General features: G+C 38.0%; 3 protein-coding genes across 4 annotated transcripts; 1 reads left to right on the top strand and 2 right to left on the bottom strand.

The window, feature by feature from the left end:
* Positions 1-519: 519 nt before the first annotated feature.
* On the bottom strand, positions 520-1,306 carry LOC140749268 (heat shock protein Hsp-16.1/Hsp-16.11). The gene has a single exon (XM_073082314.1). The coding sequence runs from the start codon at positions 1,233-1,235 to the stop codon at positions 726-728; it is 510 nt and encodes a 169-aa protein (XP_072938415.1). The 5' UTR covers positions 1,236-1,306; the 3' UTR covers positions 520-725.
* Positions 1,307-5,262: 3,956 nt separating this feature from the next.
* Positions 5,263-6,172, top strand: LOC140749261 (uncharacterized). Its single transcript, XM_073082306.1, has 4 exons — positions 5,263-5,431; positions 5,535-5,649; positions 5,852-5,944; positions 6,028-6,172. The coding sequence occupies exons 1-4, from the start codon at positions 5,341-5,343 to the stop codon at positions 6,104-6,106; spliced, it is 378 nt and encodes a 125-aa protein (XP_072938407.1). The 5' UTR covers positions 5,263-5,340; the 3' UTR covers positions 6,107-6,172.
* Positions 6,173-6,804: 632 nt separating this feature from the next.
* LOC140756437 (BOS complex subunit NOMO3) lies at positions 6,805-25,124 on the bottom strand. Of its 2 annotated transcripts, XM_073091954.1 has the most exons (20): positions 24,964-25,124; positions 24,263-24,649; positions 23,107-23,266; positions 22,647-22,895; positions 22,273-22,441; positions 21,700-21,897; positions 21,038-21,119; positions 20,703-20,896; positions 19,771-19,949; positions 18,908-19,069; positions 18,282-18,461; positions 17,674-17,857; positions 16,508-16,707; positions 15,751-15,938; positions 15,136-15,291; positions 10,593-10,698; positions 10,108-10,296; positions 9,392-9,565; positions 8,641-8,807; positions 6,805-8,583 (listed from the first exon to the last, which is right to left on the bottom strand). In XM_073091954.1, the coding sequence occupies exons 1-19, from the start codon at positions 25,104-25,106 to the stop codon at positions 8,643-8,645; spliced, it is 3,465 nt and encodes a 1,154-aa protein (XP_072948055.1). In that variant the 5' UTR covers positions 25,107-25,124; the 3' UTR covers positions 6,805-8,583; positions 8,641-8,642. The 2 variants fall into 2 exon arrangements, with proteins under 2 accessions (XP_072948055.1, XP_072948047.1); XM_073091946.1 differs by having other exon boundaries at positions 6,805-8,807.
* Between the last annotated feature and the right edge of the window lie 267 nt (positions 25,125-25,391).

Genomic DNA, 25,391 nt, shown 5'->3' with positions numbered 1-25,391 from the left:
ACAGTTATTCAATAATGGTTTTAAAACTACTCAGATTCCGAGTGTGGTTTAACATTTAACTACAGGTACGAGTAAGTAAAGTGCCAGGCTATATGTTCAACAATATTACTGAAAGGTTTGTACCAACCAGGTTAACCGTATTCCATATTCATTTATAGTAGCTTTCTTAATAAAATGTGTAATTTAATTTTAGTTCAGCTAGAAATAATAATGTATTTTTGGTTCTACAAACAAATAATTATTAAATACCTTAACATGCTCTATGAACAACAGTGTGGCAATGAAGACACAAATATTCAATGAATATCTATTAAAATATATAAAAGTACATAAAGTAAAATGCATTGATTCAAACCTGCGTCTATAACCTATCCATCCTGCTATACATTGCAAAGGAACATTCTACTCTCAACGAGATTACGAGATTAATTATATCATTAGCTCAGAACAAAGTAACTGTTCGTTTGAAGCTAAACAGAGGCTAAATAAAGGAATATGTTTCCAAATAAAACGCACACAGTTTAAGAAATGCAATTTATTTCCAGAAATAAACCGCTACCTTACAATATTCTATCCTAGTCAGTCTGAAAAAAAAACAAGTAACATTTTCTTTGAAGCATAAGGGCATAAGGTAATATTTTTCACTATATACCGAAAAATAAATTATAGCGCTTTTTGATTCCAATGCTTCACACGTACATATGTAATATTAAAAAACAATCACATTATTCCTTAGGCTTCTGGTCATCAGCACTAGACTTTTCCTGGATAGGAATGCTCCTCTCTTGCAGTGGCTCGGCTCTAAACGCTACCAACTTCAGCTTTCCCTTGTCCAAGTGGCACTCGACGCGCTCCGGTGGAAACCCTTCGGGCAACAGGAACCGCCTCTCAAAGTGGCTTCGAGTCCAACCTTCCTCGCGTTTCACCTCCTTTTTACCCTCGATCATAATCTCGTTACCGACTGTTTTCACCTGGATCTGCTCTGGACTGAAGTTCTGGACGTCCAAGTGAACCTCTACCTTCTTCCCGTCGACCTTTACTTCAGAATCAGAGTATATTCCCTCTATCCCATGTTCGTGTTCGAGAGGCGCCGTCGCTTGCTTCACGAATTTTATCGGGTCCCTGAAGAAGGGATCCCTTGCGAAGACAGCAAAGGGATCCTCAAACACTCTTGCGACGGGATCCCTGTACGCCAGATTCCTCAAATGTCGCAACCAATACGGCACCAGTGACATTTTCGTTTCGCTCGCGTTGCTTTGGTAACAAATCGATTGTTTGTTTACTCTTGACTGATGCAATTTCTGCGCTCAGCGCCCTTTATATACTCTCGACGCTGGCGCTATCTGTTATCGAGAAGCAACAAGAATTTTCCCGAACGTTCACGACTATTGTAGAAATTACGTACGAGTAAAAATAAATACGGTCACATAGCGTCATCTATTATGCAATAGAAGAACTATTAAAAATTAAAAAAAAACCTGCAACGTAATAACATTGTAAGCGTTATAGTTAATATGATACAATTACTCGGCACAACAAACGTCCATTTTAATAATTATATCTTTGGGAAAGTTTATTTTTAAAGTTATAGATGTTTCAAAACATTACATTATCCATGACTACTATCGCCATCTAGTGGGGAATAGTATTAATTTTTACTTTGTATAATAATATCTTCAAGGCGCTTATTTGTTAGACAGTACATAAATGCACCTATCAACGAAACAATAATAATTGTAATTTTAGTTATCTTTAAGTATGTAAACCCTTAGATATATAATCCTGCATGTCATACTGGTATTCACCATTTTTATTTTACTTTAAAAAGGGACATCTGTGCTATGTTCACATAGAACATTAAATTTATTTCAGTAACATAGTGTGGATTTACCTACACCGCATCCTGCAAGGAAGTAGTCTCTGAAAGGTGTAAATTGCAGAGAATTAAACAGCCAAAAACTTCCTCGTATAAACAATGTTGTTGAGTAACCGTCGCTATTTTTTTCCTAAAATGGAACATTTTAATTTCCCCGAATTGTTGTTCGAGACATCGGATAGAGAGGAAAACGGGACCGTCCCAATCAAAACGAAAATACAGTCACGTTAGTTGTACAATTACGCTATCTATCGATTTAAAATGTAGGTAGGTAACTAGGTGTATTAATTGCACAATGTTTTTGATGATGAAATATTGGTGAAATTGCTCATTGCTTTTATTTTTAGGAAAATAATGTAGCAGATAATCATGTATTAATATAATCTTATAGATACTCTACAAATGTTAATTACGTAAAGTCAGAATTTTCTGTAACTCATGCACGTTAAAATCAACCTCTACTTTTATTACCCGACTGCCAAGGAAGCGCTATGTTTTTCGCGCGTATCTTGTATGTTTGTCTTTCTTTATTTGATCCGATCTAACAAACGGCTGGATGAATTTCAACAGTTAAGGTGTCATTATATTTGTCTTAATGACCCGAGTGTCCTTAGATAGGTGTTAGTAAAAAAAATCAAAATGGCGGATTTTTGGCGCGAAATAGTAACACATTTAAAAAAATAAATTAACCGAACTTATCGAGTAGGGTACCAAATGAAAGGAAATTAAACGGAGATTATAAAAACATAATTGTATATATATAAACAGCAAGGTGACTGACTGACTGACTAAGTCAATGACTTTTTCAGTTTTCAGAAATCAACGTACAGCCTAAACCAAGGACCTTACAGTTCTGAAATTTTGCACATAGGTTCTCCATATAGCGTGAATAAGTACTAAGAAAGGCCTTTTGGAAATTCTACCCTTAAGAGGGTAAAATAGGGGAAAACAGTTTTTTTGAAATCCTTTAATTTTGGAGCAACTACTATAAAATTTTGTATTTGGCTTTCTGAATAGGAACAAGGACGCACTTATTTACCCCCCTCCGAAAAATCAACCTCGTAGAGGGTAAAATAAGGGTTAAAAGTTCATTTGAACATTCGTCAATTTTGAAGCAAACACTGTGAAATTTTGTATCAGGCTTGTTGGATAAAAATAATGAAATGCCTATTTCACTGCTTTTGGAAATTCTAATTCAGCCTTTTTGGTGCAGTCGGGTTTTTCATTTTTTAAATTAATTACTTGTTACATATTATACTTAGTAAGAGTAACTTGTTGTTCATATGTTTTTGTATATGTGCATGTCAATAAAATCATTTTGTATATGTGCATGCGAATAAATGATTTTATTATTAACTTATTAGTTACAGCGTAACTAATAAAATAAGTGTATTATACCTATTATTTAACATTTTTTTCACCGTAACAAAGAACAATGCACAGGTCATAGGAGAGAATTTGGTGCGGCTATGTAAACCTATAGGACGTATATTAATTCCCCCACAGCGGGAGGAAAAAAGTTTATATATAAAATTCTCGTGTCACAATGTTAGTTTCCGTACTCCTCCGAAACGGCTTTAACGATTTTCACCAAATTTTATATGCATATTCAGTAGGTCTGAGAATCGGCTACTATATATTTTTCATACCCCACAGTGATAAGGGTTGTTCACCATTAACATTTTTTATTTATATGGCAACACAATGTTTGCCGGGTCAGCTAGTAACCCTATAAACATAAAATAAATCTATAAACATACACGATCAAAAATCCTATGTACTTACTTTCGTGACGAATATCATCAATTAGTAGACCAATTATGTACCTACGTCAGCTCTACCACTCGATACTGGTTACAGTTACCGTTTATTTGCAATAACAATAAACGTCTTTATTGAAATTGAACCTGCAATATTCGTACGTCAAATATCGTTATTAGAAATATACATAAAATTAATGGACAGGGAACACATGATCGCCGTTAAATCATCTGTTAAAATATATTAAAAGCTTTTTTTTAGCTATTTTACTCGTACTGTATTATTTCGTCTGTGTTTAACCTATTTTACTTTCAACTGACGTTAAGTTGGGTAGGGTAGGGCCAGCTTGCTTTCCCAAATAATACAATTTATTCTTGGGGACTATTTTTTTTTGTTCCGTGTTGGGAACTATGTTCAGCAACTGGACAATAAAACGTTCATAGACATCTATAAATCAACAACTTGCATAAGAGTAGCTGTACTGACTGCGTTGCTTCTCCCGAGTATTAAGATGTAATGTAATACGCGTGTCTCCCACACAATTTATCAGAACGCTTCAGCGCTAAACTCTGCTGTTGTACGGCTGAAATATTCATATCAAATTTAGCTGAGAAATGTTTTTTCATATAGTAGAAAAATTCTTAGAAATATGTCATTACCATCGCACACACAGTATCGACAAATATTTTTGGAAGATTTCCGTGTTGTGTCGTGAGAAACTTATTTTGAGTGCTTGTCATAATAATATCTATAAGAAAAACTGTTCTATAATAAGCCTATCTGGATGGAAAGAATCAATAATTACATAAAAGAATATAGTATAAGTAATATTGATAGATACGTGTTAATATTGTCCACATCTAGCTCATGTGTTCTAATTTGTTGTAGAACTTTTGTATGCAAAGAGAATAAATCTTAAGTGACGCGGAAATAAAGGGCAAAGCATGTAGCAAATGCGCCATAGGAACAAAAAATAACTACGAGACCGTCATTTTCTTACGTCCAAAAATCCAAAATACTAAATAATGTTCATTCTGATACATTATTTGGGATCTAGTATGAGACCTAGACCAGTCTAAGTTTGGCACGGATCACCTTGGTTAGGCCTATGCTATGCCCCCGGAACGAAACCCAATTGCTTGCTATGCACTATTCAGTCACATATTAGAAATGTTAATAAATTAAGATAAAAAATACATCCGCACACGATACTGGACCGTTATTAATTTTAAAACCTGAATTGTTTGAGGATTCCCTCATTTGCATGTCGACGTCAAAAAAATCTATCTACAGTATTTTTTTATAATTTAGGAATAACAGACTAAAGTGGAATGTCTCCGAAAAAATAGTCCCCTTCAAACCAGGACACAGAGCTTAACAGTGATGTTATTAGACAGAAATAGGTATTTCGGTGGTGCCGCCGAATTGGGACCACAGAGGGTTCTACCACCTTAAAAATGCGGAAATCTTTCTACCGAACCCTAATGTACAAACAACCTTACAAATAAATAGTGCACATAATTTAACGAGCTCTAATTCGTATGATATATTTAATATTCGCATTATTACAGTGTGAAACACGTCAAGTACTCGTATTACCCGCTAGATGGGGGAGGGGGGAGATTCTGGCCTATATATAGAAAGTATTTTTACCGTTCTGCCAAACAAGACTGATAATATCTAAGGACAATTTAAACAAAGAAATGGAAACCTCAAGAATGTATCTTATTAATTTCACGCTAGTGTTACTCGCATGTGCGGTTATCTGCCAACCCATAGAAAAACCAGATACCGGTGAGTACCTTAAACGTGGTAAATACCTTTTGAGTCAGACGGTCATTGTAAGTAGAAACTATTTCAGCTATTAATATATGATTAAATATTACAATTATTTCAGTGGACCATCTAAGCCACCCTCTCCAGCATTCGCTGCGGAAGAGGTTCATCAATCCATCTTTAACATTTGGAAGTTTCAGCGACAGCGGTATCGGCAAAATTAGGACAAAGCGAAGGTATCCTTTGATTGTAATAATAGTTTATGAAGAGTATCGTATACAGAGGTATACGAGTAGTATAGAGTATGCTATTGAGAATACCGATTGTGCTACCAATATTCTTACTGTTGTTTGTTGCCCTTTCTTATCATACATATACAATATTTATTGAAGACTAATCTTTAAATTAAAACACCCATACTATTACCATTGTTTGCAGTTCAGCTGAAGAGTGTGAGAAACTCCAGCTGTGCAAGTTGCATGCACGTTCTTCACACAGTTTCCTTGCGGCTTTCGAGCTGTACTTTGTTAAGTAAGTTATAATTTACTTTTATAACCTATTCTTGTATTTACGGTATACATTAACAGTTTAAGACCGGTATATTTTGTCTACAGCAAAGAAAACGCAAGGCTATGGGACCACAGAGCTCGTACTAATGCGGACTGCGAGCGACGATTCAGTTGCTACCGATAAACATCACACAACTTGCTAGTGTTGAAATATTTGAAGATCTACCATGCATTACTGACATTTTCTTAAAATACGTACATGCCACTTTGGTCATGCAATAGTACATTACAATACGAGGATTTCGTTTCGGATTTCGAGGATTTCGTCCGCGTGTTGCATAAAATTTTATATTACGGGGTCGGAAATGGGGGTTTTGCGCACGCGAAGCGTGCGTAAAACGTCAATTTACGCACGCCGTGATATAAATTTTTTTTCTGACAAGTGTGAGTTTGCAGGCCGAGCCGCAGGCGAGGACTGCAATCACACGAGTCAGAAAAACATTTTTCGTCCGCGTGTTGTATTAGTACATTACAATACGAGGACGAAAAATTTTTTTCTGACAAGTGTGAGTTTGCAGGCCGAGCCGCAGGCGAGGACTGCAATCACACGAGTCAGAAAAACATTTTTCGTCCGCGTGTTGTATAAAATTTTATATTACGGGGTCGGAAATGGGGGTTTTGCGCACGCGAAGCGTGCGTAAAACGTCAATTTACGCACGCCGTGATATAAAAAATTTTATATTACGGGGTCGGAAATGGGGGTTTTGCGCACGCGAAGCGTGCGTAAAACGTCCATTTACGCACGCCGTGATATAAAATATCTTTAAGTTTATTTTTGTATAATAATATTAATTATGGGTTATAACTATAAATAAAACAGACTTTACAAACATTCCACTTTATTTCTCACAACTTACAACCTAAGCAAATACTACCACCATCACACTAAACTCAAATGCTTCACTTATGAAATAAACAACAAAATATTGCAAAAAGAGAAATTACCTTTACTTAAATAAAAATACCACAATAATGCTTTCATAAATTAATTCCTTTATGTCAATAAAATATTAAATACCACAATATTGGCACTTTACTTTGTAAATTTGAACGCCATGTAAATTAGATTATCGATCAAAATAATAATAATTTAATTAATACGGAATGATTACTTAAAATGTCCACATATTTTTTGTGATTTGTATATCTAATAATTATAACTTTATGCTTGTCCAATGCATCACAAACACAGGTAAATTTAGTATGAGATTATTAGTGCAGAATGTTTTTATAAACTCTTAGTTCTATAGTATATACTTCATTTTAGTTTATTAATTTATTTTTGTAAATTTGAAAGTATTCAAAATTAAACAGGAGTTAATTTTGACTACTTTCAAATTTACCTTTATTACATACGTTTGTGGATAGTTGTCTATTATAAATAAATAATACACTTCAATAAAGTAGATAGATAAATAAATAAATAAATAATAGTTCATTTTGTAACTCTTGAATAGATTTAATTAAAATTCATATTAAGCTATAAAAATCAGTTCTTTATACAATACAAAGGTTTTATTTTCTAAGATATATTATAACTGGTGTTTATCAATTTATTTCTGATAACCTTAACAATCACACGTGATCTTACGCAATATCTACTTATTTGATTTTGGTTCAAGTAACAAAATTTCATTAATATAATAGAATTAAATTTGTTAACAGGATTTACACTTTCACCATTAATCACTTGACGATAAAGTCCCGATGCACACGGTGCGTTGCGGCGGCGGCGCGGCGCCGGAGCGCAGTCGCTTCAACGTTTTATATACCATTATTCATAGTACGCCACACGATTCGTTCCGACATCGCGCTGTACGCACGTCAGACTTAAGCCCGCTCCATATTTTCGCGAGAAACACGTGAAAAAGCGAGAAAAGCACGAGGAACGAGACTGTGGAGCCAATACGAATCAGGTTTTTCTCGCGTTCTGGCGAGATTCTCGCGAGAATGTGGAGAGGGGCTTACAGCCCGTGGGACGAGGCGGGAAGGACTTTTTTATCCATTATATTATGCATATTTATTAATAGATTTGAGCCATACGTCCCGCTGTTGTGACGTCACACTGCCTGTGTGTCCTCCAAAGTGGCAAAATCTTTGTAACACCGTGACGCCCGCTTCGTCTGCGCAGACTTTATAAAAACTTATTGAGTACAAATGATTTACTTATCATGTAATTTGCGCCAAACTTAACAATGCGTTTGAACCTTGGTAAGTCTGTTAACTGTATGATCTAAGACATTTTAATTTGTATGTAAATTTATAATACACGTTTTAGGCGTGAAAATTATCGCCTATTATTAAAAAATCATTTATCCACCTGTTATGCTTACCAACGATTGAATAAAAACGGAATTAAATAATAACATTTGATGTCAATATGATCGTTTCACAACACCTCTGAACTTCTTGATCCATGAACTTACGTACGTACGACCGTATGCCTAAAGTATTTCTTTAACAGTTTTGAATAACTTACGTACGTACGACCGCATGTCTATAGTAATTCTATAAGAGTTTCGATAAAATAACATTTTAATTAGGATTCTACTAGGTTTTAATATGATCACTTTATGACGTCACGCCCGGGCCCCTGTCCCCAGCTACTCCGCCTTCTTGTCGCGCAGCTGCATGACTTCACGCCCGGGGCCGCGTGGCGGCTACTGCGCCTTCTTGGCGCGCAGCTTGCGGTGCACGTTGTTGACGAGGTCGGGCTTGAGGCGCGCCACGAGCCGCTCGCGCTGCAGGAAGGCGGCCGCCACCAGCGCCAGCAGCGGCACCGCCAGCACCGACGTCTGCCGCAGCTCCTGCTCCGACGACCGCACCTGTCGCATCGTGCAATTTTTAGCTTGTGGGTTGTGAGGTCTTAAACAATTAAAGTGCGAAGCGAATCTTGAGAATTTTGTTGAATAGATACTTTTTGTAAAAGAAAAATACAAAGCTGTATAACATCTCTGTTTTGAATTCAGAAAGTATGTTGTAAGCTTCTTGCTCTAGTTTTCACACGGAACGGTCGCAAAGCACAAATTATACTGTTATACTTTGTTATTTCCTAGTTTTATTTTAGGTTATGGGCCCAGCACGCTTCCGCTGCACACTTATAGGGAACAATTAATCAGTAAAGGGAAATAAATAGGACTGCAACCAAAGTTAAATACTTTAAATTAAAAATTATCACAAACCCCGCCACGTCAAAAACACTTAAATAATCACTTAATTTAGTTAGTATAAATCATCCACAACACATCACACCGTAAAACATTTATATTCTTCATAAAACTCATAAACATGTTAATTATTTAAGCAAATAAAATAATCGAAAAGGCGATCAAATATATAAAATCATAACAAAATTATAACTACAATAAATAAATTATATAACTAAATAAATATAGATATAGTAACTAACCTTCGGCACAAAATCAAAGTCGAAATGCTTGAAGCGTCCATCCGACGTGTAGTAATACACGTACTCGCCGTAGTTATGCGTGGCCTTGGACAGCGTGGACTCGAGGCTGAGCACGTACGTCTTGTTGTCTGCGGGCAGGCGCGGCAGCACGTACACGAGGCCCGGGTTCAGTGCCTGCGCGAACACTTGGCGTTATAACATACAGCACATAATATATCTATCTATACTAATATTATAAATAGGAAAATTTTGTTTGTTTGTTTGATTGTAATGAATAGTCTCAAAAACTACTGGACCGATTTTAAAAAATCTTTCACCATTCGAAAGCTACATTATCCACGAGTAACATAGGCTATATATTATATGAAATATATTTGATAAATAGATTTTGAGGCGGTACAAAGTTTGCCGGGTCAGCGAGTCTTATATATAAAATTCTCGTATCACACACAATGTTACTTACCGTACTCCTCCGAAACGGCTTTACCTATTTTCACCAAATTTTATACGCATATTCAGTAGGTCTGAGAATCAGCTACTATTTATTTTTATACCCCTAAGTAATAAGAGTTGTTCACACTTAACATTTTTTTATTTATGTGGGAACACAAAGTTTGCCGGGTCAGCTAGTAATTAATATTAAAACATTTTAAAGGAAGAGTTATAATATAATGAATAATGCATTATAAAAATACAGCGCTAACGTCCAAGTTTACCTGCGAGTAGCCGGCCGCGTCCAGTCGCGTGGAGAACAGCGGAGACTGTGGAGTAGTCTCCAGCGCGAGGGAGAGCCGCAGCGTCTTGTAGTGCTCGATGTTCGGTGTGCGGACTAGCACGTTCGCGTCGGTCACCTGGTTCGGCTGAATCACTATCAGACGAACGTTCTCGATGTCCTTCTCCTTGACCTGCAATTGTTTTAAGAGTGATACGCTTTACTTATAGCTTTAAAATAGGTTCAATATGGTAATTTTTTTATGATTTTAAATATATTTCTACCAACATTTCTAACGTATAGGTTGCTAATTAAACAAAATTGATCATTGTAAACTTAAGACCTTTTAAGACAAATAAAACAATACATAACATTTAAAAAATTGCATATAAAACATAATAAGATTATGATATATTTTATATTCTTTAATCAATACCTATACAATGTTAATAATTACCCAGATTGTACATAAATGTTTATTATGCTTACCTCAAAAGTGGGTGGCGCCTTTGCAAGCTTGAGTCCAGCTAGTTCAGGAGTAGAAGATTCCTTCAGTTCGATAGTGTAGTGGCAGTTAGGAGGTAAGCCTCGTATCCTGAAAATTATTATATATTTATTCGATATGGAATTGAAGACCTCACTAAGCTCACTGAACTCTTGGAACAAGTTGTAAAGAAAACTGAATTTGTGTACAAAATCATCAACAGAAATCAACTTCGCATTAACTGCACCAACACTGAAGTCTACAAATCTATATTGCAGGTAATTAGAGAGAAAGGACTTATTGGACACACATTTAACAGAAAGGACAAAAGACCCTACAGAATCGTAATTAAAAACCTTCATCACTCAACTCCTATTAGCATCATAAAAGAATCACTAGAGGATACAGGAAACACAGTAATTGGAGAGATAATAAATGCAAAGTATGGACCTGAGAAAAAACCCACCTCCACATTCTTTGCAACCTTACAACAGAGTTCAAATAACAAAGCTATAAAGACCATCAAACATATAAATCATCAATCTGTGGTCATAGAGGAACCCAGAAAACGGAAGTCTATAATTCAATGTCAAAAATGTCAGCAGTATGGGCACTCTAAAAACTATTGTATGCGACCCTACCGCTGTGTGAAATGCGCTGAAGCACATAGAACAGCAGATTGCCCTAAGACCGATCGAAACACCCCAGCAAAGTGTGCTCTATGCCTTGGGGCCCATCCAGCCAACTATAAGGGATGTGAAGTCTACAAAGAGATACTAACACGAAAATCCGTCAAACAAGCACACCTAAGAGCAAGGGCTACAACAAAAGAACTTGGAAAGCGGAACAACGATCACAGAGACGTTAGCACGCCGACAGCTAACGTAGAGAACCAACTGCCACCTCAGTACCAGTACCCGGAACTCCAAACTCAACATCCAGATAATAATAGGGTAATACAGAACTCGAGCACCAGGAGGGGAGCAAGCTTTGCGGATACTTTGAGAGGTAGACCAAAAGCCACTAACATGGACCAAACTACACCAAGTAAAATTGAAGAGATGCTGCTCAAACAAGCTGAAAAGTTTGATCTTATCTTACAACAAATGAGTACTCTAATTAACCTCATAACAACATTGGTAGCCAAAATGACATAATGGCTTCCCTCAAGATAGCAACGTGGAACCTAGACGGTCTATCTAGTAACCTAGAAGAGGTAGAAGTACTACTAAACACACACAACATAGACATTTTATTAGTGTCTGAATCTCACCTAACCGACAACAGCAATCTTAGTATGCGCAATTTTAATATTTACGCCACAAACCATCCAGATGGCACTGCACATGCAGGAACGGCAATAATTATAAAGTCAAAAATTAAACACCATGAACAACCACAATTTAGAAAGCCACATATACAAGCAACAACAATAGCTGTAGAAGATGTAAATGGAACGTTTAATGTGTCCGCCATATACTGTCCACCTAAGCATACAATAAAAGAAGAGCAATATGAGGAGCTGTTCAAAACACTGGGACTACGCTTCATAGCAGGAGGTGACTGGAATGCTAAACATGTACACTGGGCTTCAAGACTTACCACCACAAGAGGCAGAGAACTCAAGAAAGCTATAGACAAGAACCATCTCACCACAATCTCAACTACAGATCCGACCAACTGGCCAACAGACCCAAACCGCCTCCCAGACGTGATAGACTTCTTCATTGTAAAAGGCCTATCGAGACTGTCTCATCAAATAGAAACATGCTTGGACTCGAACACCAATCATGTTCCGGTGATCCTGACTATAGGCAATTCTGTTCTAAATATGGACAATAATGGTAAACTCTACAATAAACGCACTGACTGGAACTCCTACAGGGAAGCAGTTCAAGAAAGTTTAAAACTAAATGTACCATTAAAAACAGAGACAGACATCGACTGCGCCGTACGCATATTAACCTCAGTAATACAGGAATGCTGTTGGAGGTCCACTCCTGAAGTCACCGAACGCTCCCCCCAGAGTAAAACATACTCGGAATCCATAAGACAAAAAATACTAGAAAAAAGGCGACTGCGTAGAGTATGGCATTCTAGTAGACACTCAAGTGACAAAAAGAAACTAAATAAATCCATCCAAGAACTCAAGACGCTTATTAAGGAAGCAAACAATATTGCTGTAGATAGCTATCTGGAAGGACTAACACCAACAAAACACACCAATTACTCACTATGGAAAGCCTGTAAAAACCTTGGTCGGCCACTACAACAAACACCACCTTTACGGTCACCAAACGGTCAGTGGATTAGAACTGCCCAAGAAAAAGCAGAGGCATTTGCTAAGCACCTCAGCCAAGTATTTACACCAAACGATGCTGCACCAGATGCGGATGAAACAGACATCGACCTCACTCTCAGCCAAGATCTCCAACTGGACACACCTCTGAAATTAGTGACACCCAGTGAAATATATAGAAACCTCAAGTCACTTAAGAGCAATAAAGCCCCGGGATACGATATGATCGACAAAAAGGTCCTTAACGAATCACCGCGAAAAGTTATGGTGTACTTAACGATGTTATTCAATGCAGTAATAAGAGTTGGATACTTTCCAGACCTATGGAAAGTATCAAATGTTATAATGCTGCAAAAACCTGGAAAACCCATTCATGAGATCACATCGTACAGACCTATCAGCCTCTTGCCGATAATGTCAAAGCTTCTGGAAAAGTCACTACTTCACAGAATATCACACGTCATTGAAGAGAAGTCAATCATCCCGGAACACCAGTTTGGCTTTAGGAAAGAACACGCGACTGTAGAACAGGTACACAGAGTCTGCAGAGTGATTAGAAGATCAATGGAAAAAAAAGAATATTGCTCGTCAGTCTTCCTGGATATACAACAAGCCTTCGACAGAGTTTGGCATAAGGGTTTGCTATATAAAATAAAAGCAACATTACCACACACATTCTATAATGTCCTCAAATCGTACTTGTCTGATAGATTGTTTCAAGTCAGGGAAAGTGACTGCACCTCATGTTTTCATGAAACATCTGCAGGCGTCCCACAGGGCTCTGTGCTGGGACCGATCTTATACACGTTGTATACGTACGACCTACCCCAAAACGATGATGTTACCATAGCAACCTTCGCTGACGACACAGCTCTACTTTCATCGAACAACTGTCCGATTAAAGCTTCTAAGGTCCTACAGAACAGCCTAAATGAAATTGAAAAATGGCTAGCCAAATGGAGGATTGCAACTAGTGTATCTAAGTCAGTGCACGTAACATTCACACTCCGAAAGGGCGATTGCTCACCAGTCAGCCTAAATGGCGTCCAACTACCACACCAAAACACTGTAAAGTACCTCGGCATGCACTTGGATCGTAGACTCACTTGGAAAAAACACGTCCAAACAAAAAGGGACGAAATTAATTTAAAATACAAGGGTCTCTACTGGCTACTTGGACGAAACTCAAAACTATCCACTGACAACAAGCTGCTCATATACAAAACTATACTGAAACCCATTTGGACTTATGGTATACAGCTGTGGGGCACGGCAAGTACCTCTAATGTCATGATCATCCAACGAGTACAAAATTACATCTTAAAACAAATATCAAATGCACCTTGGTTTATTAGAACAACAGAGGTCCATGAAATCCTGAACATACCCATGGTAAAAACAGAAATAGAAACTCATGGAGAAAAATATAAAAAACGCCTACATAAGCACCCCAACCGACTGGCGGGGCAGCTGGCAACTGCAGTCACTGAACGTCGCCTAAAAAAGCGGCGGGATATGTTCGATGACGCGTGACTAATAGTCCGAAAACAAAGAAAGGGTTGGCTCCGCTGGGAGCAGTTCCCTACAAGCCTTATAAGACTCACAAAACATCTGTTTATAGTCGCAGACAGACTGATCGCAGATACTAACACAAAAAAAAAAAAAAAAAAAAAAATAGTACATTACGATACGAGGACGAAAAATTTTTTTCTGACAAGTGTGAGTTTGCAGGCCGAGCCGCAGGCGAGGACTGCAATCACACGAGTCAGAAAAACATTTTTCGTCCGCGTGTTGTATAAAATTTTATATTACGGGGTCGGAAATGGGGGTTTTGCGCACGCGAAGCGTGCGTAAAACGTCAATTTACGCACGCCGTGATATAAAATATATTTATTCGAAACATTCAGTTTCGACAACTTATTTGATTTTTTGTCTTCCAAAAAGTGTAATTTGTGGCCTATGAGATCAGAAGAAAGTATGATTTGGAGACTAATAACAGATAAGATTATAAAAGCACCTACCTCTCTATATGTATGACCACAAAAAATTATACATTAGATCTATATTATAGTGTTGAGAGTAATGTGTTAAAAACCGCACCAAACTTCTAGTCCGCTCTGCAGTTATTGGGCGCAGGTGCAGTCAGTGAGCCAATGCGGTCGGGGGGTCTCGCGCTGTCTACAATTTGCTGTTGCAAAACGACTCGTTCCTATATTCAGAGCGAACTAGAAATTTGGCGCGGACTCTACCTGAAGTCTCCATTAACAGATCCGGTGGCCTCTTGCGGCGGGCAGCGGGCCGCGTCCTCGGGGTTGCTGGGCACTGCCTTCAGCGGCACGTTGGCGATGCCCACCTTGCCCAGCGACACCGTCCGCCCGGACACCGACCATGCCACACGGATACCTCTGTGAATATAATATTACCATTAATATTCATTTATTGATTAATAAATTATGCTAGTCATCGGATTGATTCTTATTATTAAATTGATACTATAATTAATAAGCGTTCGTTGAAATTTGTCAGTAAGCCGAATACTGCTTTTTGGCACACTCCAGAACATGTATAATATTATGAGACAAGATGAGTTTTAAATTCGTATAAATATTACATGTTTGTAAACTATTGCGCATGCTTCATTTACATAGGGAACTCGCTAGCTTACTGCTCTTATTACACGATTACGTACGTGTGAGTTTGTCACGTGCGTGTGTGTGTTTTTTTGCAAGTGAGTGTGCAAGCCCGCACATGCGCATTCTTGTTCTTGTTCCGCACATGCGCATTCTTGTTCTTGAGTATGTATGTGAGTGTGTGTGTGTCTGTTTGTGTGTGTGTTTCTTGCGTGAATATGTATGTACGCTTACCGGAAGGAGAGCGCGTGCGTGCGGCCGTCGTCGACGGGCACGATGGCGTGCGGCGGCGCGAAGCGGTACTCCTTCATGCTGGGCTTCACGTAGTACTGCGCGGGGGGTAGCGAGCCGAAGCGGAGTACACCGCGAGACGCCGCCACGTTGCGACGGAACGCGCCGCCGCTCACAGACACCAACGCACCCTGAACACATACATTTCATTTTATGACATAATACATATACATAATTTATAATTCCGCTATCGAAAGAGCATGCACATATTTATGCTTCTTCAGGGCATATGAGTGAAATTTTATAATTCTAACCATGCGAACAAATGTTACGAATTCCTTCTACATTAATACAAAAATATTCATGTTTTACGGTACCGACAATATAATCATAGCCTACTTTGAAGTGTTTAGCCCTTTCTTAAAAATACGTTAAACTGACTTTATGCAATACATGAAAAATATGCATAACTTGTCTGTCCGTATTATACATTGTCAATTTAATTTTACTTAAACTTTGTATTTTAAAACTGTATTATATGAAAATGATAAAAATATTTTTATTCTATGTCAACTTTGACCACCATAAAATTATATCACGTCAACTCAAAGAGTTACATATTACGTACATTATTATTTTTTAACTAAATTATATTTCTAATTACTGCTTGAGACTAAAATAATTAATCTCTCATCTCAAACTACACGTATTCCTACATCAAACTAAAGCCTTCTCCTAAAGCAATCAAACAGTCTCTCACCTCAAGCGGAGTATCATCCTCGTCAAACAGCTCGACAGTGATCTCGGCGAGCTTGTGCGCCTGTATGTTGCCGTCGGGGTCGGGCGCGGAGAACACGTACGAGTCCTTCTCGGCGGCCACGCGGTAAGAACGCGACGCGTCCAGCGGACCGAAGCTATACGCGCCGTCCGGGCCAGTCACTTGCGTCAGCGTTAGCTCGTCTGCGGAACGGTGAATAATAAGGAGAGGACCATAGATCAGTATTGATATCTTGTAATTGAAGGAGGCCATTAAATGGCTTAAATAGCTGACAATGTGTCAGCCATTTAATGGCTGTCATGGTGTAATTTATGCGGAACAATGCCGACATGTGCACTTAAGTGGTACAAAAACACGAAACCGAAGAAAAAGTGCGGAGAAATATCGTTTCATTCGTATATGCTCTAAAAACTACATTTTTTTTTTTATATTTTTCAAACATGAAAATATTACATTTCAAACATTTTCTTGTTAGAAGTGAGTAATCTTTACGAATATAGTAGATGTATACTAATATAGTGTAGTACTAATATAGTATGGTATATAGTATAGTATAGTATGGACACACAAAATGCGAAATCTACGAAAACGCCGCACTTTAGATCCGAGTTGTTTTGTACTGAGTAGTAAGCGGCTATACAGAGCACGTATGGACATGCACGTATTCGTACGTAATCTTACTTGAATTGAAGATTTGTTTCTTCAATTCTTCAATCCTTGGTTTCTTTTGTGTGAACATGCGGCAACAAGTATAAAAAATTGCATTGACGTAGTTCAAAGTTTTAATAATTGCAATGTTAATGGATTTTCGTGTCCTCCGAATGGTTTGAAACCACAACCTATTGTGAAATTATCCATAACTCCAAATGATCCGACTGATACAACAATGTAAGAATGTTATACGGTACTATATGAATTGGAGCTATAAATTAAAATAATGTCTAGACACTTATTAACTGAAAAAAAATGTGTAATACGTTTTATAATTTTTCCTGACAAACCTTACAAATTACTTCATTATTCATTATCTACAAGTATTCGTATTATCTACTTGTTAATACTACACAAGTTCACAAGTTCAATGACAATATCGACATATGTCCAATAGGACCTATTATTTTGTCACGACTATAGTAGTATCAATTTACCCGATGTGAGCGTAACGGTAGCATCCGCCACGGGCGGTACAGTCCGCCCGGCGAGCGTGAGGCCGCGGGCCGCGTGCAGTACTAGAGCAGCGGGGTCGCAGTCGGCGCGGCCCAGCACCTGCTGCGGGCCGGGCGGCTCGAACAGCAGCGAGGACGACGACGCCATCACCACCGATATCTCGCCCTGCGAACATTCACTCATTTTGAACTTTTTTTTATAATATAGGAGTAGCGGACGAGCAAGCAGTCTACCTAATGGTAAGTGGATACTGCCGCCCATTGACATCTGTAATCAACTTCGAATAGGATTAGATCTGATCTGATCTCTGATTCACTTTACACAGTTTGTTTTTTTTTCTAGTAAATACTCCTTTGACTTTTCATATATCTATGACTAACGCTAAAACAATAAATTAAAATTTTAGTTCTTCAACTAAGTGTCTACATACACATCTTTGTATGCAACATAAAATTAAATATAAATTTAAAACCTTTAAATTTATATTTAATGTAATTTAAATTTATATTTAATGGGAGGTATATATAAATTGAAACACTATTAGCCCAATAGAATAAATGGCAATTACCATAAAAATAATATAACTCACCTCAGCCAAATAAATTGTGTGCTCAAACGCATAACCCTGTGGCTGCTTCAAGGGCACGAGCGGCCCAACGTCCTTCATCCCCTGGCCCTCCGAGTTGATCTCCAGCATCAGGTCGGTCACAGGGTCTGGGGATAGGACCCTGATGGTAGACGCGTGAGACACCGCTACGAAATGCACCGTCTGGAATTTATATAATTTAAATTTAAAAAAAAAACCTATAACACGTTTTGGACGAAATGGAAAGAGAGAGCCAAGAATAAACCAAACTGGACAAATATTCCGGACCAGGCCAAGACCCACGCGTGGCTGTAGCGTATTAGATGATATAACAAGTTTTCATTCATTCATTTAATAATTCATCAGTCCATTTGATTTAATCATTTAGTCCTCCAGAGGGACCACCGCCACTTCTATTTCTGCAGTAAGGAATACACTTTTATCCGAGACATTCCAACTTAACCCTCAGGGATAACAGCGCATCTGTGGCTTACTAACACATAAGCAAACAGTCTTATCTAAGGATGATTAGGATTACACATATTCATAGGTGACAGGAGCCACTTACCATAAGGTTTATTGCATGCACATTTGCTTCGTCAATATTAAAAAAAGAAAATAGTACTCACAGGCAATTCATCGGCAGCCATGTCGACGGTGATAACCGCCGGCTTGACCTGGTGGCAGCCGCGCGGCGTCAGCGTGTAGACGTCTGCGGCGGGCAGGCACTGCGAGCTGCTGCCCTGCGGCACGTCCAGCACGCCCTTCGCGCTCGCACTCGAGTACTCCAGCTGGAAGATGTATCTTAGCTTTAGTACTGTGATTACTAAATTTGAATTAGTGTTTTAGTCTTCAGTTGTCATTGTTTCATTTTATATTAAGTCACGTATTACCCTGAGATTTTAATAGGGAGAATTATTTGCTGCATTACCTATACGTTTTCGATATTGACCTCTGAAGTAGTAAACCTCAAGTACATTTATATATCCCTGAGTGCGCTTTCTGGCAAACAGTGGTAAAATTGTACCAAATGTCACTTGCGTGAACAGCATTGGGGTCTACTGTGCCATTGTACTACGTTGTGAGTTGTGACGTACGAGGCGACGGCGGTTATTTTCACGTTGCTCAGCGGTATCTTTGGAAATGTATATGCACTAACAACAACATGAAATAAATAGTTGTCCCTAGTTTCTACATGTCGTACCTGGCGCTGACGGTGCCTGGCGACACCTCCGCGAAGTGTGCTCGAATTAACGTACAGTCCGCGCCAAACTACGAGTCCGCTCTAAAGTTGTTGCTCGCAGGTGTCAGTTAGAGAGCCAATGGGGTCGAACACAACTACAACAATAAGTGCACACTAACGCAGTCATGTCCGCGCGGGCGAGAGCGGGCAGCGGACGGGTGTTGGGGGTCCCGCGCCGTCTTCGTCCTGCTTATATCTACAATTTGCTATTACGACGCGACTCGTTTCTACATTCAGAGCGAAGTCTACCTGCATGCGGTGCGAGGCGGCGACGGGCAGGCGCGCGCCGGCCAGCAGGAAGGGCGGCAGCGCGGCGCGCTCGGCGGCCACGGCGGCGCGCTGGCGGGCCGCGCGCCAGCACAGCCGCGTCGCCGGCACCGACACCTCCACGCTGCCCGGCGACACCTCCGTGAATGTGTACTTGCCGTCTGCGAGGGATAGAAGACAATATAGTAAACATAAACATTTAAGTTCAACAATATATGAAAAAATAGCAATAATTCAAATAAAATTCTACGTCAAAATTAAATGTAATGTAAGTTAAGATAATACATAAAAAAATGATTATGGTATCAAACAATAATATTAATTTCAATAACTCTTAAAGGTATGTGGGTGCTTCACAGTACATATTCACTATAATATTTTATGTATGTTATTTCATTTTTAGTATTTAGTTTTTATATATTAAATACTTTACAAATCACCACACGTATAAAATATTTTAAGTATAACATGTAAATATATTATTATAATAATTCTATGGACAGGTACAGGACAGGACAGGTACGCCGCGCCGCGCGTACGCAGCCCGCGGCCGCTCGGTCATCGCCAGTCGCGAAACCTCTCTCAGACGCGCCACTGTGTCGCTCGCCCGCGCTAATTACCGCCCTTACGCTTGCGTATTTAAATTATTTTATTGTGCTTTGCTTTCTGGACTTTCTTGTGCTACTACTTGTTACCTTCCTCTTTCTCCTTCTTTCTAAATGCTAATAGACTCATTGTGTGTACTGTATGTGTAAGACTCTTTCTAGTGCGAATAAATTGTGCTTGTTCAGCTCAGACTTTGTAGTCTATAATTTATACGCCTTCTACACGACCCCACAAACATAGGTTAATAAAAGATTTTAAGGTTAGAAGCACACTATCTTATTCAATAGTCATAACTTTCTCCAACATACCTACAACAGGCGCGGTCCGCGTCGAGCCGATATACCCGCCGTCCGCGGAGAGCGAGCGCAGTTCCACGGTGAGGCCGGCGCACAGCGGTGAGTCGCACTGCACTTCGCCCGTGACGGTGGCGCGCAGCTGCGAGAACGTCACGCCCGCCACCGGCGCGTGCGACATCGTGATCTGCTGCCACTCGGGGTAGAACCTGCCAGGATAAAAATGATTATGTAACTGAAGAACTTTTGAAGTTTGACTGTCACAACATAGCACAATGATTTTGAATGTACAAATATATGGCATTGTAAAGGTTTCTACTATTAATATACTATCATCAAATGAGACTCACTGTAAGCCATCTCTTAGTTCCTGTTCTGAAACTTCCACTCTGGCTGAGTACACTCCAGGGGGTAAATATGTGCACCATTTACCTAAAGGTGATTTAAATAAGGTTAGTCAAGTATTATATTGTTCATTTACTTATTAAAGTAAAAGAATTAAAATTAAAGTACATTCATAACATCATTAAATGAGTATGTTCTTAGAAATTAAATAGCAAATTATTCACTAAACCCTATGTTCTTTGTCAATTAACATAGAGGTAACATAGTATTTACAAACATATTATTATTTCAAAATTTATATATTAATAATGGTTTCATATTACTTATGCTGGGTGGCATATAATAATTTTTTAAGATTGTAATTTTCTCTATAAGTGAATTGTACATATTTTAAAAGAAATAAAGTCTTTAACCATAAAACGAATTTATATCGACATATAAACATAATCTTATGTGTAAAATTCTCGTGTTACCATACTCCTCCGAAATGGCTTTACCGATTTTCACTACATTTTATATGCATAATCAGTAGGTCTGAGAAGCGGCTGCTATCTATTTTTCATACCCCTAAAGGATAAGGGTTGTTCACCCTTAACATTTTGTTATTTATATGGCAACACTATGTTTGCCGGATCAGCTAGTTAATGTCTAGAATAATGATGTGTACCTTTGGAGTCAGTAGCCACGGTGAGTATATCCCGTGGCTTGTCGCGGGCGGAGCTGCGCGCGGCGGCGATGGCGACGCGGCGCGCGAGCGGCGGGGACACGGCGCCGCACACGCGCCAGCGCGCCGGCGCCGCTCGCAGCGCGCCCGCCGGACCGCCCGCCGACACCGACAGCTGCAACTCCTCGAACTCGCACTGCTCTGGGGTTTAACATTTAAATTTTAATATTAGGGTATATGCCCTGCTTAAAACATACAAAATAACTCGCCTAAAAGAATCATAACAACCAATAAGAAAATACGATGAATGTAAAACGAATGAAGGACCAGCTAGAAGGGATATTACGATTTTGCATCTTTTTTTTTAATTTTAACTAATAATGTTCTTTCATATAAAAAATTAAGAACAAGCTACAATTTCAAATGAAATCAGTGAAAAGAACAATATGCGAATGTCTAAGTAAAAACAAAATATGTTTCAAAACGGTTTATAACCTCACATATTACAAAGAAGGCTGCAATATTTCTGCTAAGTGATTCAAATATTTTCATTTCTATAATGAAAAAAGAACTCACCATGTTGGAAGTTTAGCACATATGTGCCCGGTTTCAGACCAGTCAGTGTGTATTTGCCAGCAGCATCAGTAGTGGCTATGGGTTCCCCGCCTAGCAACACCCGTGTGCCAGCCATTGGGTTACCTGATATAGAGGTTAGCACTGAGCCTACTACTGTAAATCCTGTCACCTAGAAAAAATTAAAATATTATAATATCATGATAACATACATAAACAATTATCATCATTTAGAAGTATGGATGTTTTGTAAATATACCTTACTAGCCTAGTATTACATGGTAAGCTAATTTTTGAAACAAAGTAAATAAAACAAAATTATTAAACTTATTTTAAGAAATGCTAATATTTACCATACCTAATACAAATATACTCACTTCAAAAGCATTTTTAACGTAGATACTGCCATGTTGAACAGTAAAAGGCACCATGTCAGGTTTAATATTGTACGACACAGTGGACTGGCCGGGAGACTTAGACATTGCCATCAGCTTGTAGTCCCCAGCTGGGACAAGACCAAAGCTGAACTCCCCATTCACATCGGTCACCGAGTAGCAGATGGGAGAGTCTGGGACACCTTGTAAAAGTGCTGTTTTACAACCTTCCACTCGGAATTTGGGGCTTTCCTGTGAAATTAAAAATATGATTCTTATGATTGAGATTGAGATTTTTGATGATTATGATTGAGAACTTTTTGCTAAATTTGAATTCATTTTGAACTTGACTATCTACTAATATCTCTTTTACGATTCTCTTCTCTTTTACAATGTGTAAACTATTATTAAACTATTTCATCATGCAATATTAATTTGATACAATTTTTGTACAAATATGTACCTCTTGAGAGTACAGCAACACATGCACCCCAGCGATAGGGTTGCCAAATGAGGAGACGCTGCCCATCACATCATAACCCTTAACCGTCAACACCCCTAGAGGCAGGGCTGTGTTGCCCTCCCGTACTTGCACTTGAGCTTGAGCTGGATCAAGTTTCCATCTAGAAGCATAAATAAGCTATTAGCTAAGTATCTACTAATTATATTTTATTTTATTTTGTGAATTCGCAAAAGTTACTTTAATAACAAAAGATGTGTTGCATCAACACAAAACACTTATGATATTATTTCATTCATTTTATTTACAGTAGTGTTAGTATCCATTAAATATATAAATAATTGCAAAATCACAATATCTAGAAAACTATAAAATTTCCATTTGCAATTTATAGTTTTTGTCAGTTTAACTTCAAGAACCCTTTCTCTAATACACTTTTGAAATAGTTCAAAAAACTAAAAAACACGCAGTGCTCCACTTATCAATTTTCGAAAAGCACCCCACACTTTTTCCACAATTATACAATTTACTGTTCCTTAATTGAAAATTATTTTCTACTTTTTAGTTAATTTTATCATAAAAGCGTGTTTTTTAGTTTATTGAACTATATTTATTTTATTAATTTTTAGTATATTTTGGTATAGCGACCATCATTATGCATCGTCTGTAAAAAAATCAAGTGTCTATCTATTACGGTTTAAGAGATAAAGCCCTGTGACTCACGAACAGACAGCGGAGGGTTTCATTTTATCCTTTGAGTACGGAATCCTAAAAATCATTCTAAATGATGGCATTATAAATATGTTACAATACATAACAAGTTATAGGGAAATAACATTATTATTTTTCATAGCTAAAAATCAATCTAGTAACTTTGCCTGTACGCTCCATAAGGCGCTTTCTCTTGCCTTGAAAATCGTTAATCCTGAGGATATTGATAAGGACTAGTACAAAATTATTAAAATTGTGTATTGTCATCGGTTTTTGATAATTCTTCAAAATTTTGAATTAAACTGAATGTTCAAAGTGGATAGAAATCGGGTTCAAAGATTCCATTACTGTTACGTACATACATACATACAAACATACAACCCAAGCTAATAAAAGCGTGTTAAAAAGCAGGAATTTATATAAACAGAATATAGTATTTAACACTTACTTTGAATGATGTGCCTTCAGAGTATACTTCCCAGGAATAACAGGTGTGAAATGAAAGGCACCACCCGCAGCAGTTACTGTATTCCTAACTTCCCCTTCATCATTGATGAGCTGGACTGATATTCCACTGGGACCCAACTTCTGTCCAGCTGTATTCACTTTACCAGTTATACCGAACCCATTGAATGCAAAGTTAATGTCCTGGCCAATAGAACACTGGTCAGTTTCACCATCGATTGTCAGATCCACTTCAGATGGTTCAAAACTCCAACCTGCTGGTGGATGCACCCTCAAAACATATTCCCCCTTTTCTTCCAATGGTAGAAAATAATAGCCATTTGTTGGTGCGCATTCTGTCTTCTCTTTAAGACTGCCTTCTTTAGTGTATCTAGGAATAGTTTTTTTTCATTAGTTATCAGAATTTTAATTTAAGCATCACAGAAAATTATGAGGTTTTTTTTATATTTATAATAGGATTTACTGAATGGTTTAGACTATTAAACGAAATTAGGAGTACTTTTTAACAATCATGTTGAATATTATCTATCAAGTTTTTTGTAATAAATTAAATAAAGCATATGATTAACTTTTTCTATCACTTTAACGGTATCAGACAAAGAACAAATACCTTGTTGATCATACTGAATTAGGTCAAAGTAAAGAGATAATTCAATTACAAAAAACTTTTAGAGGTTAACTTACAGTCCAATTTCGATCTTCGAAAAATCTAAGTTAACGTGGCTTTTCACAAATCCGCCACATCCAAGAATATCTGTAGAGTAGCATTGTGACAAGATTGATAATAAAACAACCAAGAATGGTTTCCTATACAACAAATTAGCCATCTTTATAAAATCATATCCTCATTCCTCTATCTCACAAATCTAGGCAATCTAACTTGACGTACGTAAGTCGTAAATAGTCTGTCATGTCAACTCGTGAATGTCATCCGTGCCACAGACTACTTATAAAACAAAAAAGTACTAACCGCAGTGTTAAAAGAACCGTGTTATAGAGTCTTCGTATAATATTTGTAATGTTTTTTTATATTAAGAAGGTAGGAAATGAACATGCAGTCCACCTGATGGTAAATGGCTCCCGCGGCCCATGTGCATCTGTAATCAACCTCA

This window comes from Epargyreus clarus, unplaced genomic scaffold, assembly GCF_041222505.1.
Source record: "Epargyreus clarus isolate Ecla_fem2 unplaced genomic scaffold, WU_Ecla_fem_2.2 ptg000003l, whole genome shotgun sequence".
Classification (NCBI taxonomy): Eukaryota; Metazoa; Arthropoda; class Insecta; order Lepidoptera; family Hesperiidae; genus Epargyreus; species Epargyreus clarus.
Note: the sequence above shows the minus strand (reverse complement) of the source record. Positions and strands in the feature narration are given on the sequence as shown.